The sequence below is a fragment of the Pseudopodoces humilis genome, chromosome 22 (genome assembly GCF_049639895.1).
Source record: "Pseudopodoces humilis isolate 2021_Gansu_Grassland_sample_001 chromosome 22, ASM4963989v1, whole genome shotgun sequence".
Lineage (NCBI taxonomy): Eukaryota > Metazoa > Chordata > Aves > Passeriformes > Paridae > Pseudopodoces > Pseudopodoces humilis.
This window is the reverse complement of record NC_142221.1, coordinates 2,285,203-2,301,483: the sequence shown is the minus strand read 5'-3', so window position 1 is coordinate 2,301,483 and position 16,281 is coordinate 2,285,203. Positions and strand designations below refer to the sequence as shown.

At 45.8% G+C, this 16,281-nt stretch overlaps 1 protein-coding gene across 2 annotated transcripts; it reads left to right on the top strand.

Moving 5' to 3' along the window:
• Positions 1-289: 289 nt before the first annotated feature.
• On the top strand, positions 290-13,976 carry UBAC1 (UBA domain containing 1). Of its 2 annotated transcripts, none has more exons than XM_014258027.2 (10): positions 290-493; positions 4,688-4,808; positions 5,033-5,106; positions 5,825-5,932; positions 6,497-6,614; positions 7,262-7,370; positions 8,562-8,793; positions 9,993-10,079; positions 10,779-10,917; positions 13,205-13,976. In XM_014258027.2, the coding sequence occupies exons 1-10, from the start codon at positions 356-358 to the stop codon at positions 13,318-13,320; spliced, it is 1,242 nt and encodes a 413-aa protein (XP_014113502.1). In that variant the 5' UTR covers positions 290-355; the 3' UTR covers positions 13,321-13,976. The 2 variants fall into 2 exon arrangements, with proteins under 2 accessions (XP_014113502.1, XP_005529252.1); XM_005529195.3 differs by having other exon boundaries at positions 291-493; positions 6,512-6,614.
• The last annotated feature ends 2,305 nt before the right edge of the window (positions 13,977-16,281 follow it).

Below are 16,281 nucleotides of genomic sequence, written 5' to 3'. Positions count from 1 at the left end.
GGGGCGTGAAGTGGGAGGGGGCTTCTATGCCTTCACTTCCGGAGGAGCCCACAGCGGTAGAACTACATCTCCCAGCATGCCCCCGCGGTGCCTAGCAGTTCCGTTTCCGGCTGCGGCGGGAGCGCCGCCGTGTCCCCGGAGGGACGGCGGGGCCCGGGCGGTGACACCGGCGGTGACACCGGGCAGGGCCGGGCCGGGCACAGCCACCGCCGCGCTCCCCGCGCCGCCCGGGCCGGGCCGCCGCTCCCCCGGGCCGGGCGGGGTCACCTTCATGGGCGGGCGGGAGCGCGCGGCGCTGCCCGGGGCCTGCTGAGGCGGCGGCGGGGGCGGAGCGCCGGGAGCGGGACCGGGGGCGATGTTCGTGCAGGAGGAGAAGATCTTTGCGGGGAAGGTGCTGAGGCTCCATGTGTGCACCATGGAGGGCGCCGAGTGGCTGGAGGAGGTGCCCGAGGACACCACGGTGGAGAAGCTCAAGGAGCGGTGCCTGAAGCACGTAAGGAGCGGGGAACGGGGGGTCGGGACCGGGAGCGCCCAAAACTCTGCGGGGATGGGGCTGGAAATCATCAGGGACCGAGGGAACGGCGGGAATGAACAGTCCGGGGGAAAGGAAAACTGTCCCGTGAGGAAAAGTGATTTTTTCCACGTTCTGTAAAAGGCTTTAAAAAGAGGGGTTAAAAATCAGCAAAAATCAGCTCAGGTGAACGGGTAGCTTTGTGTCCTGGTTTACTGTGTCTGCCTCCCCCTTCCCCGAATTACATGAAACTGTTCCATAGAGAAAGAAAAGCTCTTTTTGGAGAGTTTTGTATGTTGGTAAAGGAGGATTTGGGCAGAAATCCCTCGGTAATGTTTGGTTACAGAGTTCGGCGTGTGTTTTGCAGCGCTGTCAGAGATCCCCAGCTCCTGCCCGTGCTGTGGGAACTGCTGGAGTCCAGCCTGGTTTGTTTCTGTGTCTGAACAAAGAAGGACGGTAGGAACTGAGGAGGAGAAATTACCTGTTTTGTTAAAATCTTAGTGCAGCCTCACCCTGTGCTGGCACAGGAACAGCTGAGGTGTTTTTTGCGGGGAGATCAAAGCTCTTCTGATGCTCTCCCTGTGCTTTCAACAATAAGATCTCGATGGAGGTGGCCAAAGGCTCAGTCCCTTGTCGCTGTGTGGAAGGGAAGAGGTGCCCAAAGCAGGGCAGAGCAGGGGAGCACAGGCTCTGTGCTGTGCCAGTGTCAGACCCGCTGGTTTCAGAGCCACTGGGCTGAGTTTGGAGGCTCAGCCACGGCTGGGTTTTACTGTCCTGATTGACAAGAGCAGCGTGTGACACGGCCAGGAGCCTGGGGCCAGCACAGCCTGGCCTGGCAGCTGCACTCCTGACCTGCTGCATTTCTTCCTGAGGGACGTGGAACTCTGGAGCTGGCAAAAGCTGGAGCCTCAGCTCCTCCCTGTGGGAGCACAGTTCACTAAATCACATTTAATGGTGGGGGGGATTTGCCTTTGAAGTCTCACAGACTTCTTGTACATAAAACCTGTGCAATAGTAAATTGTAACCACTTAACTCCCGTTTGAAGGGTTAAAGTTTTATTTCCTGGGTGAAATAAAGGTGCCCAGGACCCCTTCCAGTACCTGAAGGGAGCTGACAGGAAACAGGGAGAGAGGGATGGAGTTTTACAGGACAAGGGGGAATGGCTTCACACTGACAGAGAGCTGGTTTAGAGACAATTTGATAACTCAGGGTGATGCTGGATTTCAATTTCTGCTGCTTTGTGCAAAAATCCATCCTGGGGTGGATTTTCATAACCATAATGGGTAATAAATAGTTTTATGGAGGGGGAAAATGGACCAGGAAAAATCATTGCTTCTGCTTATAGACTGAATCTTGATAACACCTTGAGATAATTTCTGCAGCCACCTCTTCCAAGAGGCTGATGATTATGTTCCTGAATGTCTCTGGAATCATTCTTTCAGGAGGCAGAGGGGGATGTTTGTAACAGGTTGCAACTGGGAAAGTGGCCACTTTTCCCTCCATAACCTTCAGATGCTGGCTGATCTCCTGGTGACTTTATTTCCCCCAAATTTGATGGGTTTGGTTCCTTTGTTAGACCAAAAAATAAACCTCTCCAACTGTTTTTTCCCCTTATCTGAAACATTTATTTAAACAGATGGTTTAAGCCACCCAAGTTTAATAGGAGAGAATGTCAGGGCTGTTTTCAAATGTTTCTGTTATTAAAAGCAAACCAAAAAGAGCTTTTTTGTATTTTAAAACAAACAAAGCCTTGTGATTTACCAGGATTCCAAGCTTTGCAAAAGGTGTTTGGCATCACCAGGGCTTAGGATTTCATCAGTTGCTTGGGCACCTGTGTCAAATGTTTGTCCCCTGCTAGGCAGAGCAGCCTGCTGGGAGCTCCAGAATTTAAAACAGAAGGTGAGAATGAGTAAAGACACTGCTGGTCAGGGTTTTTTTCTATTTCTAGGGCATTTAAAATGTGAAGATAAGCCAAGTGTTTCACTCAGCAGCCTCTTTGGTGTCTGTAGTGCCCATATCTGCCCTATTATTCTCTGCAGTTGTTATTAAAGTGGATGGAAGAGAAGGAAATAAGAATTGGTGCCCACAGAACTTTAATTTTTTTGCTTAAACTTTTACCCGATTCATTTTATGATTAATTACTGCCCACATTTATTATGTGATTGTCCCTCCTTTGTCCCATACTCCTTTGTATGTGCTGGGGGAAATGGAAGTAGTGTGTCCACCCCAAGCACACCTCCCAGCTGCCCTTTTCAGCTTCTCTTCCCCTCAGGATCTGTAACAGGAATATTCTGAGCTTGTTTGCAGAGATGTTCCACTGATGTACCCAGGCACTTTGGGCACCTTATCAGATCCATTACAGGCGGTGCTCCCAGCTGTTAATGTGTTCTTTGGCCTTGGTTCAGCACTTCATGAGCTGGAAGGTTCCTGAGAAGCTCCTGTTAGACAAAGCAGCCCTCAGATATTCTCACCTCAATCTCAGTGAGGCATCAGAACCAAACCCAGCTCCAGGTGAGGGACTGAAATTGAAGTGTTTTGTTTGGATAAACAGCAGCAGGGAGCTGAGCTTTCCATCAGTTGCAGTCAGCAGGAAAGGTGAAGATGGACTAAAAAGGCTCCTTTGCAGGAGGCTGGTGATGAACAGCACTAAATGCTCCACCACAATTAGGGATTTCAGTGGGATTTCTGGGAATGGCTGTGTTGCACAAAAGGTGAACACTTCTCTGCAGACACGGTGAAAGTGGCTTGGTAGAACATTTAGAAGTGTAATTAAAAGCTGTTTGCTGTGAGCAGAGCAGGGAATGTCAGTGTGAAGTGTCCTGTTTTGTGGTGAGAACAGCAGCAGCAATTTCACGTTGATATTTCTAATTTTGCCTTTCTGGAATTGCAAGCACTTTGCTTTTCTTTTTTGCACTCAAACAAATTGGAAGCCTCTAGATGCACTGATGGAATAATGTTCCTGAAATTTCTCACTGTGCATCTGGAGCCACTCTGGTGTGAGGAGGAGGCAGCTCAAGGCCTGTGTGAGCACTCTTTTTTTAGGATTTGAACTGATTTCCTGGTGAATTAATTGACATGCAGTTTAGAATTCCAATAAGGGAATGAGCACCAAAAAAAAAAAAAAAATCCATTGTATTCTGATTATTTATGGTTGGGAGGAAGAGCTGTGAATGGAACTTTGGTTCAGCCCTTTCAGCAGGAACCCAGGTTAGGGCTCCAGCAGCCAAATCTCTTGATTTCAGCTTGGAACAAGGTGCAGAAACTGCCCAGTTTAAGGTCAGATAAACCAAAATCACTGCTGGCAGTGCCTTGCTTACTCTGAGAGTAAATAATAATTTTGAGGTGAAGCAGGGAGTCTTTCTTGTTTGGACACTCCAAATGAGAACATGCATCATTCCAGCCTTCCCTCCTGTAAAACACTGCTGCTCTTGGTAGATTTGCATTTTTATTTTGTGAAACCAGTTTCTGACGGACCTCAGTGATCAGAATTAACATAGCAGTGGGTCCTGGAGCATCCTTGCTTTGCTCCAAATCTCCAGCACTTCCAGAATTTAGTGAGATGTCCTGAGAAAGCACAAATCCACTCACACAGGCACAAATCAAACCTCATTTTCTTTAATAAAATGCTTTATGTGTACTGACCCTGGCTTAAGCACTTGAGAAGCCAGGAAATGATGGAGAGTTTGTGTGTGGAGAATCCTGAGTGCCAAGTGGTTCACGAGGAGCCACGTTTCTGTTTTCTGATGATGCCTTAAGTTTTAGCTTTCATATTTTTCAGATTCTAGGTGTGTGGTTTTGAGCTTTGTATTAAGTGTTAGTGAGCTGTCTTCAAAACAATTCCTTTTTTAGCTTGATACCAAAGACAATCATTACAAGTTTCAGGCCCAAAAGCATGAACAGCAGTGGACTGAAGAGAGAAAACAAGATTCATAATCTGAAGCTGTAATTGGACAATTAACCCTGATATATAAAAATTTATAAAAATGTGAGAACTCATGACCATTTTTTGTGACCATTTTGGGTCCATCTTGGGGGTAGCCCTGGCCAGGCTCTTGTACTGGCCAAGGTGTATCCTTTAAGGCCTTTCAATAAATCCCTGCTTTATTCTGAACTCTGTCCAGCCTCTGCTCTAGGTCAGCCCTCTCCAGGCATCGCTGTATTTATTGTCTCTTACAGTGTGTTCCTGGCAGCTTGGAGGATCCCAAAACTGTGACACATCATAAGCTGATCCATGCTACTTCTGAGAAGGTGCTGACAGACACAAAAACAGTGTTGGAAGAGAACATTCAGGACAGAGGTGAGATTGTCTGGCTTTGAATCCTGTCAGTCTGGAAGGAGGAGCTTGGGTTTCATCTGGCAAATCCCACACGTTTTTAAAATTTTCTCTCTGCTTTGACATAGGAGGCTAAATAAATGGAACTAATACAAAATTCATCTCCAGGAACAGTTGAATTTGAGGGGTGTCTTGCAGGAGCTGCTCTCCCTGACTCTCTAACCTGTGGCAGTGTCCTTCTCTCACAGATGTGTTGCTGCTGGTCAGGAAGCGCGCCCCGACGCTGCTCCCCAAGATGGCAGATGTGGTTGCAGAGGAGAAGGTGAGTCTGAAACACTTTGGATTAATTGCTTTATTGATGATATGTGGAAGGGTTATTGTGATGTACTGTCCTTGGAGAAGCAGAAGCTGCCAGTTAAATTCCACAGGAATTGCTTTCTATTTCTTCCAAACTTAGAGGAGGCTGATTTTGCATTTTTAACTGTCATTCTGAAAACATGTGCCTTAAAATAATGTGAAAATGTTATAGATTTGATCTTTGAACTAATGTCTAATGACTAAAATACAGTTCAGCAAGTGCCTTAGTTTGTTAGAAAACCCAAAGAAATATGTTGGCTTGCTGTCAGGTTGTCTTCTGCCTCTAGGTCTGTTTGGCTTGTGACCCTCTAACCAACCTCTGGAGCTGGAATGTTGCCCCTCACTGTTTTATTTGGCTTTATTGGAGTTGTTCCTGAGGGTCAGGATGGTGTTTATGCATGTTGATGTATCACATAAACTCAGAGGCCTCCAAGTTCTCTGGGATACATCACTGTCCCTCTTTATGCTGGAATTTCCCTGCTTGTTTAGCTGTAAGGACTGAAAGTGGGGCAGCCCAACAGGCCCAGTTGAGCTCTGTAATTGCAGGATGACACTGGAGCTGTTAATCCATGGCATTACAAGTGACAGAGCACTGCTTGGCGTCTTGGGGAGGAATATGAAACTCTGTGCTCTGTTCTGTGGCTAATGGGTTACGAAACCTGCTCCTGTTCTCTTCCCTGCAGAGGAAGCAGGAGCAGAAGGCTCCTGACAAGGATGCCATCCTCAAAGCCACTGCCAACCTGCCTGCCCGCAGCGTGGACCGCACCGTGACCCACCACAACATGAGGGATGTAAGTGCTGCATCTGCCTTAACTCACACACCAATATCCAATCAGGCTGTTTTACATTTAGGGTTTTTTTTTTAATTAAAGACAGCTCTCTTTCCTCTATAAGAGAAGTTCAGATGCCTGCAATGTGTATTAAATAGCTTAAGGGTTAGACACGGCTCATGGTATTTAATGATAATAAAATACTGTCCTAAATTGTGCTTCAGAATGTTTTGTTTGTGCTTGGAAAAAGCCTCAGAGCATATTCAAGATCTGGAAAATGTGAAATTATGGGGATTTTTTTCTTCAGTCTTAAATAAGTCAGGGGTTTCCTATGGTTTATTTCCCTTCCTTGGCCACTGCCCATAGGGTGTGGTAGAAATAGAAGGACCTTTTTGCCCAGGAGCTTTTACTTCCGTCTAACACTTCACAGGAAAGTCCCAGACCTCCTGAGAGACTAAACAATGAACATAAAGCCCTAATAAAGCAACTTTGTGTACAGAGGGTCAGGCTGCTGCTGTGTTACTAACAATAGATACATTAAGATTCACTGATGGCTGGTAACTTCCTGTCTAAATGCTTTGACAGTTTCCTTTCTTGCAGTTCCAGACAGAGCTCCGGAAGATTTTAGTGTCTCTCATAGAAGTTGCACAGAAATTGCTAGCACTGAACCCTGATGCAGTTGAACTATTTAAGAAGGCAAATGGTATGAACATATCTTTAGAGTTGCTAGTTCAATCCTGGGAATTTGTTTTTGGAGCGTAGGAATTGGGCTCAGAGTGAAGTTCAGACACTGATGTGGCAGCAAAGTTGCTGAAAACTTTGTGGCAAATGTTTCACCTTGTGGATAAAAGTCATGGATATAAGAGGTCCCTTTGGGATGGGTGAGAAGTTCAATTTTAAAATTATTAGTAGGGATGGTAAAGAATAGTTGAAAGCTCACAAGGATGTAGTAAAATGAGAAATGGTGGCTCTTGGGCTGGCAGGAAATGCTCGTCCCTGAGATCTGCTGCAGCCAGGTCCAACTTAATTTCTAGAGAAATGCTTAATAGATCTTCAAAGATTCTCATATATTTAATTGTGTGGAAATCTCGTGGTCATGTGAGAGTTAGTGGCCTTTTGTTTGAGATCTTGAACACATCTGGACAAAGTCTTTGTCCTGGAAGAGTCAATCTGAGCCAGAGCGAGCTGAGTGCAGCAAATTACATGATGAGGTGGCAAACTGGGGGCAGAAACAAAAGAAGGGATGGAAGAGAGAATGGGGGTTGAACTTAACACATGCCATTGCATTGACACAGGGGTTTATGTGAGCCTGGAGTGAATCTGAGCTCTGTTTTGTTTGTGTGTGTGCAGCCATGCTGGATGAGGATGAGGAGGACAGGGTGGATGAGATCGCGCTGCGCCAGCTCACCGAGATGGGCTTCCCAGAGAGCAGAGCTGTCAAAGCCCTCCGGCTGAACCAGTGAGTGTTCCAGCACCTGCCTGGCTCTGACTGCTTGTGCTTTAACACAGATTTGCATCTTTTTTGTCTCCTTATGTGGGTCACCTCAGTCGAGGTGGGAGAAAGCATTAACTGCAATAAGTGCTGCCTCAGGTACAGTGCAGGTGGCACAGGGAAGGGGGATCAGGGCTGGATGTGCTCTGCAAGGTCTGTGGGTCACAGGGCTGCCAGGCTGGCACTGTTTCCATGTATCAAACTTGTATTTTCTTCAGCTTTCAAAGTCAGATTTTACAGAGGAAAGGGCAAACTTAGCTCATCCACACTGGCCTTTCAGCTGTAGAAATATACTTGGTACTGATCTTTAAAAAGTTCCAATAATATTGTGAAGTCCAGAGAGCAACTGCAGTGAAATTGGAGGTTGTGTAGAGCCCTTCTCATTCTCATGCCCCAAGAACAGCCAGCTGTGCTGCCTCGCTCCTCAGAGGGCTTTGTTAGGCCATTCTTGAAAAATTTTGGTGCTAGAATCCACAACATATTCCAGTCACGCTTTTCCAGTATCTCAGGCAGAATTCCTCCCCTGCTGTCCTGCAGCTTTCACGTTGTAACAGAAATGCCAAACAGGCAAAGGCTTCCCCTGCCATGAACATGCAATAATTCCCATGTGTCAAATGGAATTACACATTCCTTGCACAATTGTTGTGTTTGCTCTTTCCTTTCTACCTGTTGGGAAGATGTGTTTGGGAACTCTGAGGATGTCTTAGCTGGAGCAGTTACACCGCACAGCAAGTGCTGGTGTCACACCACGGTGTTCTACTCCCTCTCCCTGAAGAACAGAGCTGTTGGCACCTGTGATGTGGCTCCAATGCAAATTTGGAACCTGCTTTGTTGGCAGTTCTGTCCACAGTTGCAAACAGCCAATGCTTCTTTGGGAAACAAAGCAGATGCTGCAGAGAGTGAAGTGACTCCCTCAGAAATGCCTTTTAAAATCTGGGTTGCAGGTCCAAGCTGGACTTGGAGCCTCTTTTTTCCCAGATTCAGAGACAATTGTGGATGCCCAGAGAACTGAGGTACTCTGAGATTTGCTCCAAAACTTTTATTTATGGGTTTTCAGGTGCTAATTAACCTGCAGGTGCATCCACCATGGGAATGAAGGAATGCACGTGGAGCGCTGCTGTCACGTTCCTCATCGCGGTGTTCCCGTGTGTTTTCCAGCATGTCAGTGACCCAGGCCATGGAGTGGTTGATAGAACACGCTGATGACCCTTCTGTGGATGCTCCTCTGCCAGGTCAGGCTCCTGCAGAAGCCCCAGCTGAAGGTGCAGCCTCCTCTGCTGAGGCAGCTGCAGGTCCCAGCTCGGAGGAGGGCGGGGAAGAGGCCAAGGATGAGCTGACGGAAATCTTCAAGAAGATCCGGAGGAAAAGAGAGTTTCGTCCAGACCCACGGGTGGGTGCTGCTTATCCCCTGTGGAACTGATGGGATTGGGAGGGATTTTGTGGGCACCATGAAATGCAAATAAATGTTTAGTTAATAAATGAATGGGACCTCTGGGTAGATGGGTATTGTGCTGGCTTGGCAGTGTTTCAGTGGAGGTATTTAGGGAGTGTTTAAATTCAGGGATTTTACCTAAGGAATGCATTACTGTCTGGGATAGCAGGATCTACATGGAAGGCACCTGGAAACTCTCTGAGGGGGTTGAAGTGAGCTCCAGACCCCAGCATTGTTGTTTTCACTGCAGCACTGCAGGGATGGAAGGGTGGCAGGACAGGAGTAGGTCCTCGGCTGTAGAAAAGGCTGGATGTGGCTCAGAAAACCCTGGACTAGTGCAAAGTGTTACTGCTTCTGTCAGGGAGTTGGAACTGGATGATCTCTAAGGTCCCTTCCAACCCAAACCATTCCATGGGTCTATGGAAAGGACAGAAGAACGTGATTGTTTTAGGGAACAAGGAAAAGTACCAGCAGCAGGTTGAAGTCTTGCAGCAAGGACAGAAGCTGCCCTTTTTTTAGAACACAGCATTAACTGCAGTGGCAATGTGTTGTTCTCCCACTGGGAGCACTCCAGGAGGGGCTCTGTAATATCTGGCACCTTGGGTTTACAACTGGCTCTTCTGAGATTTGGGTTAAGAGCTGCAAATGCATTTGATGGCCCAGGTGCAATTTCTAAACAATGAAACATTCTCGTGCCACTGTCTGGATATGTTTGTCTGAATCCATCACACTCACCAGCAGTGTAATGAATTTGGGAAAAGAAATTAAATGGGGTGAATAGAACCACAAATGCACATCAAGGCTGATCTGTCAGTGAGATGTGAACAAGAGTTTTGTGACAGGAGTTCCAAAATGAGTTTTTTTCCCCTCATTTTCCTTCTCTTTTCTAAGTACACTTGCTCTTTGCCTTGCATTTAGCCTCCAGTGTTGAGGGTAGGAACTACCTTCACAAGATTTTTTTTCTTCTTCCATAATAAAGACACTTTTGATATAGAATATTTGAAAACTTTGCTAATAAAATTACTGAGTGCTCTGCATATGGAAATAACGAGGGGGTTTTACCTCACGTGAAGCTGTGCACAGAAGGTGAAGGGATATGATTGCTCTCATTTCTGTTCTAAATGTAGCATTTATTAAGCTGTGGGGTTCTGCTCTAGGCTGTCATTGCCCTGATGGAGATGGGATTTGATGAAAAGGAAGTGGTGGATGCACTCAGAGTGAACAACAACCAGCAAAATGCAGCTGTGAGTACAATATCCTTCCCACCCCTTGCTGCTCCAAGGGTCTGTCCCATTGGTGATTCTCATCCTTGAACTGGATCATGTTTTGATCTGTCATAAAGTCATCTCCTACTGGAGATTCAGGAGCACAAGTTCTGTACCTCCTTGAAATTGGAAACACAACTGGAATGACTACAAAGGGTTTGGGCTCCTCAGAGGAGCTCGGGCTCTGTGAGGTTGAGGCTGGGTTTTCAAAAAGCTTTTGAGAAACTCCCTCACCACAGTCTGCAGAAGAGTTTGTGCTCCCATGAGAAAGGAGAAGGTATTCCCAAGAATAACTGGTTTAGGATAGGACTAAATGATCCAGGATAGATTCAAGCCATGCAGAGTGTAAATTACCATTTGGCAGCAATGCTTCCACAGTTTCTGGAATCAGAAAACAGGAAGTTTTTCCAAGATTGATTAGTCCCCTGCTATATATTAAGGAAAATGTTGTGGACACAGCTGACAGCCAGAGAATCCTCTCTTCAGTATCCAGTGCTGGCTGCTGTTGGGGAGAGGCTATTGGGTTGGATGGTACAAATGAATGTGTGAAAAGAAATGTACAGCTCAGGCTTTAACTGGGAGAGGGAAAAGTATTTTTAAAATGCCACATTAACAAAACTTTTGAGTAGAGATGCTTTGGTTCTAATGAAATCTGATATTCCTGCTGATTTCTTTCAGTGTGAATGGCTGCTGGGAGACAGAAAACCTTCTCCTGAGGACTTAGATAAGGGCATTGACACCAACAGCCCTCTCTTCCAAGCCATCTTAGAAAACCCAGTGGTACAATTAGGGCTCACCAACCCTAAAACTCTACTAGGTAAGTCCTGTGTAGGCTTCTGCTGGATTTGCCAGGAAATCAAAGCAGAGATTATGATGACAGCTCCCTTTGGGGGACAGGGGCAGCTCTGGAGCCTTTTCCTCACTTGCAGCAGCTCTGCTGTTTGTTTGCTTCATCCTGCAGCTCAGCTGAACCCAGAGCAGGCCTTGGGGCTGTCCCAGAAATGATTCTAATTCCCCAGGATTACACTTGCTGAACTCAGAACTTGAATAGCTGCTGGCTGCAATGCGTTTGTGGATTTAGGAGACCTTTTGTGTGCTCCCTTTGGCCACGAGGGGAAAAATCAGGAATGTCTGTCTAGAACTCTGATTATTTCACAGAAAAAACAAGGCTGTCTCCTGCTGTGCAGCTCCCTGTGTGTGAGACCTGATCACTGAGACAGAAGGGAACTTGTGGAAAAGTATCCAAACAAGAAGGCTGAGCTAAGGCTTTGCCTATCAAAATGGAGATAAAATGGGAAAACACCCTTCCCCTTGCTTGGGTTTGAGCTCTGTGGTAAAGTCTGTGTGCTCAGGGTCAGAAAGGCTGTGGGCACAGCCTCTGCCCAGCTGAGGAGCCTGACAGAGCTCAAATCCCTGAGGAATTGCTTTTTGACAACACGGAACAATGACTGGCTCTGTCATGTAGATATAAAAAGTTCTGCATTTAATCTGTGGCTTCATAACTTATCTGAAGCAATGCTTTTAAATAAAGGCTGTGTGCACAGCTCATTCAACAGAGCCTTTAAAAATACTACTTTAAATGTAATTAGGAGAGTTTGCAAGTCTTCAAATAATTCAAGAGCAGAACCTTCCCACTCTTGATTTCTGAACAAATGGTCTCTTCATTTCCAACAGGGGTTCCACACTGCAGCTCAGAATATAAATAGAAAATGAAATGCCATTATAGGAGCTTGTGGAGCTTGGATGAACATCAGAGAATATATTACTAATGATACATCTGCAAATTGCTTATGTCACAGGTTTTAATAATGAGGGTTTGCATTTAATGAGTTCCTTACAGAATATTGATAAATCTTTAGTTTTAAGCTTGTGAGTCTGTGTAAAATAAAATAGTTCAAGTGCTGAAAGGGGAGATCTGGGTTTTATTTTGGGCTTTCCTGGAGGCAAGTTACATGACCTTGAGCAAGGTATTAATGAGGAGCCTTTCAGAGGTGCTGGGCACTTCCAGCTCCCACTAATGGCACTTGAGCTTTGTGCACTGACACTCCTGGGAAAATTAACCCTGACCTTGGGCCAGGCTCTTACAACACTGACATTTTGGTGACTGTGCAGCTGCTTTTTTAGTCCCATTCTGTGATGACTGGCTCCAAATGTCCAGGAGCCCAGCTCAGTGGCTGTCAAAGGGCTTAAATCAGTGCCTGGCCCATTCCTCTACCAGATTTGCAGCTCAGCTCTTGCAGTGGCTGTCTGGTTCCTTCAGCATGAGTAGAAGAGTCAACACTAGAAACAGTAAAAGAAAACAACAAAAAGGCAAACAAACAGCAAAACTTATTGTAAAGACAGAATATTAATATTTGGACCACTGTCCCTGTTCAGAATTGAGGTAATTTTTCTGCACAGCCAGTCTTTCCCCTTCTGCCTCCCTGACATCCCTGACTCTCCAGACATCAGGAAAGAGGAACAAGATGCTGCTTCTCTGGTGGCTTCAGGAGCCTCTATTAAAATACAGTGCTGAGATTTGGAGGCTGAGGGGTCTACACTTTGTGCTGGCACTGTGCAGCCTTTGGCACATCTGCTGCTGCTTCTGCTGACTTGATTTCCTCTCCAGAGGATCCATAGGACAGCACAGGGAACAGGCAAGGGGTGACTGTGCTTCCCATGAGCTGTCTTGGTCAAGTACCAGGGAGGAAAAGGATATTGGTGCAAGAAATCCAGGCTGGGATGTGGAAAAAGCTTTGATCAGAGGAGTGGAGCTGCAGGAGAGGGTTCAGGAATGGATAAATTTCATGGCATCATCCCGGAGACCAAGGCCTGGACACATTTGTTAAGGCTTTACCTTTTCAGGCCCATGTCCTTGAGGTTTTGTGGGCTGGCCTGTAATCCAGGCCGAGTGTTTAATCACTGCTGTGAGTGTTTAGTGCTGAGAAAGGAGGAGAGCACAAAGCCTGTGGCATCACTGGGTCTGTGGACCCTTGGGAATGCACAACGTGTATCCCCACCATTTCTGGGCACTGCCTTTGAGCTGTAGCTATTTCTCACTGTCCTGCTGTTGACAGCTCCCAAACACTGGAGGACTAACTGTTGCAATCCCTGTTTGTTGGCAGCCTTCGAGGATATGCTTGAAAACCCCTTGAACAGCACTCAGTGGATGAACGATCCTGAAACGGGGCCGGTGATGTTACAGATCTCCCGAATCTTCCAGACACTGAATCGCACGTAGAGGGAGCTGCCAGTGCACTGTGCCACTTCCCCCTGCCCCTCACTCCCCCTCCACCTCCACGGGAGGGTGCCTGGATGGTTGGGAAGGGGTGGATGGGAGGGAGAGAGGGAGGGAGGGAAGAGGGGAGATCCTGGCTGGAAGGGGTCTCTCACACGAGAGCTTTCGTAGTTACGGCCAACAGGAGTGAGTTGCCTTGTGGATTTAGTGTTAGTGGAAAAGGTTTGAGGATTTGTTTATGTTTTCAGGTATTAGGTTTAAAATAAAGTATATATATATAAAAAAAAAAAATAGGAAAAAGGTTTTGTGAAAACACTTAAGAATCTGATTGTTGGAAAGAAATATTGCTCGTTCAAAAGGCCTGTGACAGTTTTCTGGCCAGTTTTTGTAGGATCTGGCTGGTGTTTACAAAAGGTCACTGACCACTAGCATAGGTTATTAATCATCTCCATACAGTATTAATTTATGGCTCTTATCAAATTGAAAAACTGCTTTTTAAAAAAAAATAAATAAATTGATTCTTAGGAAATGTTTTTTAAAAGCCCAAATCTTGGGAAAGCAAGCACATTTCTATCCAAGCTTGTTTATCTGGCATTCTAATTTAAGCAGAATCATTCAGAGATGGAATTCTAATAAATAGCATTACTTTTTCCTATTTATTTGCTGCGTTAGTGTTGTTGCAGTCCCACTGGGGTTGTCCTTACAGGAGCTTCTCTGTCAGGTACCAGAAAGGTGCAGAATCTCTGTCACCACAGAATTCACCACACCAAGACTTGGATTCCCAAGTGGCTGCAATTCCTAAGCTCACACTCTGCCATATCCCATTGCAAGGAGGGATATGTCCACACAGTGGTTTTTTTCCCCATTTTTATGTGCACAGTTTTGGCAAGGGGCTTGTGGGAGTTTTATTCTGTTTACAAAAAAAAAACAAAAACCAGCTGAATTGCATGGGGGGGTTGCTGGTGTTCTGTAAAGCAGCAGAACCACTAAGGTTTTTATCTTGTTTAAGGTATTTAAAGCATGCTTGAAATTGCTGTCTTTGAGTTAGAAGTGGGTTTTCTTTATACTTATTTTTACCATGGTCATACCAAGAATGTCAGGCTGGGTCTTTCCTATTTTGCCAGAAGAGTGATTTGAGATTTCAGAGAGGAATTCTGAGCTATTAAGGACAGAACTCACTGTGAATATCCAGCTGGTGTTTATGACTGAGCTCTGCAGGTGTTACTTTTTTAGCAGTCTGCTAAAAAAAGGGGTTTATTTTCAACTTAGTGAGATGTGATTGACATCTGTCATCATCCCTGCCATGCCTTGTGCTTCACAGCCCTGCAGAAAAGGCAGAAGAGGCAAATCTTGCAGAGAAACCAGGAGGAGACCCTGTCCTTAAACATCACAAAGGTGTCCTGTCAAACAGGGAGATCCTGAGCAACTCTGCAAGTCACCTCTGAGGTGTGGGAGGGATTTGTGCGCAGTTGGAGTTTTTTTAAACAAAAATACAGCAAGATGCAACCCGAAACCCTACAACAAGTTTTGGCCTGAACTTGGCATCTGCTCTGTGCTGTTATGCAGCTGAGGCACTGAAGTTGCCAATTTCTCATAATTAATATGAAGGGTGGGGAAATCAAAACCACCTGAGATTTTATCTTGTCTTACTATCCCAGGATTCTTTTAATTTTTTTTTTTTATTTTGTAATTTCATATTAAGCTTTACAGTTGATGACTGCTGAAATATTTACTTCTACGTTTAGAAATTCCAAACTTTATAGAGATGCTTCTTCTGTTCAAATTGGACAGTAAAACCATTTTTGTGGGCTCTTGCTAAGAATAGACTGACAACATGACATGAAATTATAACCTTGTCCTGTAACTGAAGCCAGGAGCCTGATCCTGCACCCCAGTGAGCTCAGCACAGCTACTCATGAGTAGCTGTGTCTGAATGTTGTGGTCTTATGAAAGGTTTGGATTATTTAATCCCTTTTTTTTTGCTTACTCCTGAAGCTTTTTTCCTGTAATAATACCAGAAGCAGCTTCTTCTGCTTGAAGCTTTTAATGTTAGAGAGAAATGTCCTTCTCTGCAGTCAGGATTCTGGTTAATATTCCTTTTAATGAGTGTTTTTAGGAGGCAAAGTTGGGGAAAACCACCCTGTAGTTTGGTGGGAGGTTTTTTGGCTTCTGAATGGATAAGGAGAGGTTCAGACTTAGCAAATGTATCCTTTGGTGCAGCTGTGGCCCTTGAAGAATGTAAAGGCTTGGGAAATGCTGGGTTTGATTTCAGGAGTCCATGGTTGGACCGTGGAGCTCAGAGGGATAAAAGTGCTCAGAGAACTGAACTGGTTATAAAGTGTGGGGGAAACACCTGTAAAACAAATTATCCTCATATGGTAGAAGGTGAGAATGCCCAGGTTCAGCAGCAGCAGTTGGGAGACCGTGGAGATAAAGGAATTCTGCATTTCAGGATGCTGGGAAGCTTGAGAAGATGTGGTTATTTCTGGAATTTGTTATTCCACAGCTCGACACTTCCACAGCTGAAGTGTTGTTTGGGATGGCTTTAACAGAGCTTGGCTTGTGAGAACTGAAGTTTGCAGTGGCCAAAAGCTGAAGGAGACCAGAATTTAGGAGGTGTGGTGTTGGCAGCGAGGCACAGGAGTTGATTTAAACCCACCAAAAACTCCCCTGAGGTTGAAGGAATTGATCAAGACATCAGTGGTGCTGATTCTTCAATTACACCACAGGTTGTGTCCTGTCATCCCAGGGGTGGGATTGCTGCTTCATCCCAGAAAAAGCAGAGGGGAGTTGAGTCCACTGTGCTTGGAGAGGCACAGATTGGCCCAGTTTTTAGAAAACCTGCAAAAATTGAGATGTCACCGCTCTGGAGCCATGGGGCACAAAGAATGTGTGTGGCTTTGCCTGGTGAGGAGCTGTCCTGTCCCTGGGTGCAGGAATGGGGGATCTGCTCCAAGGGGCAGT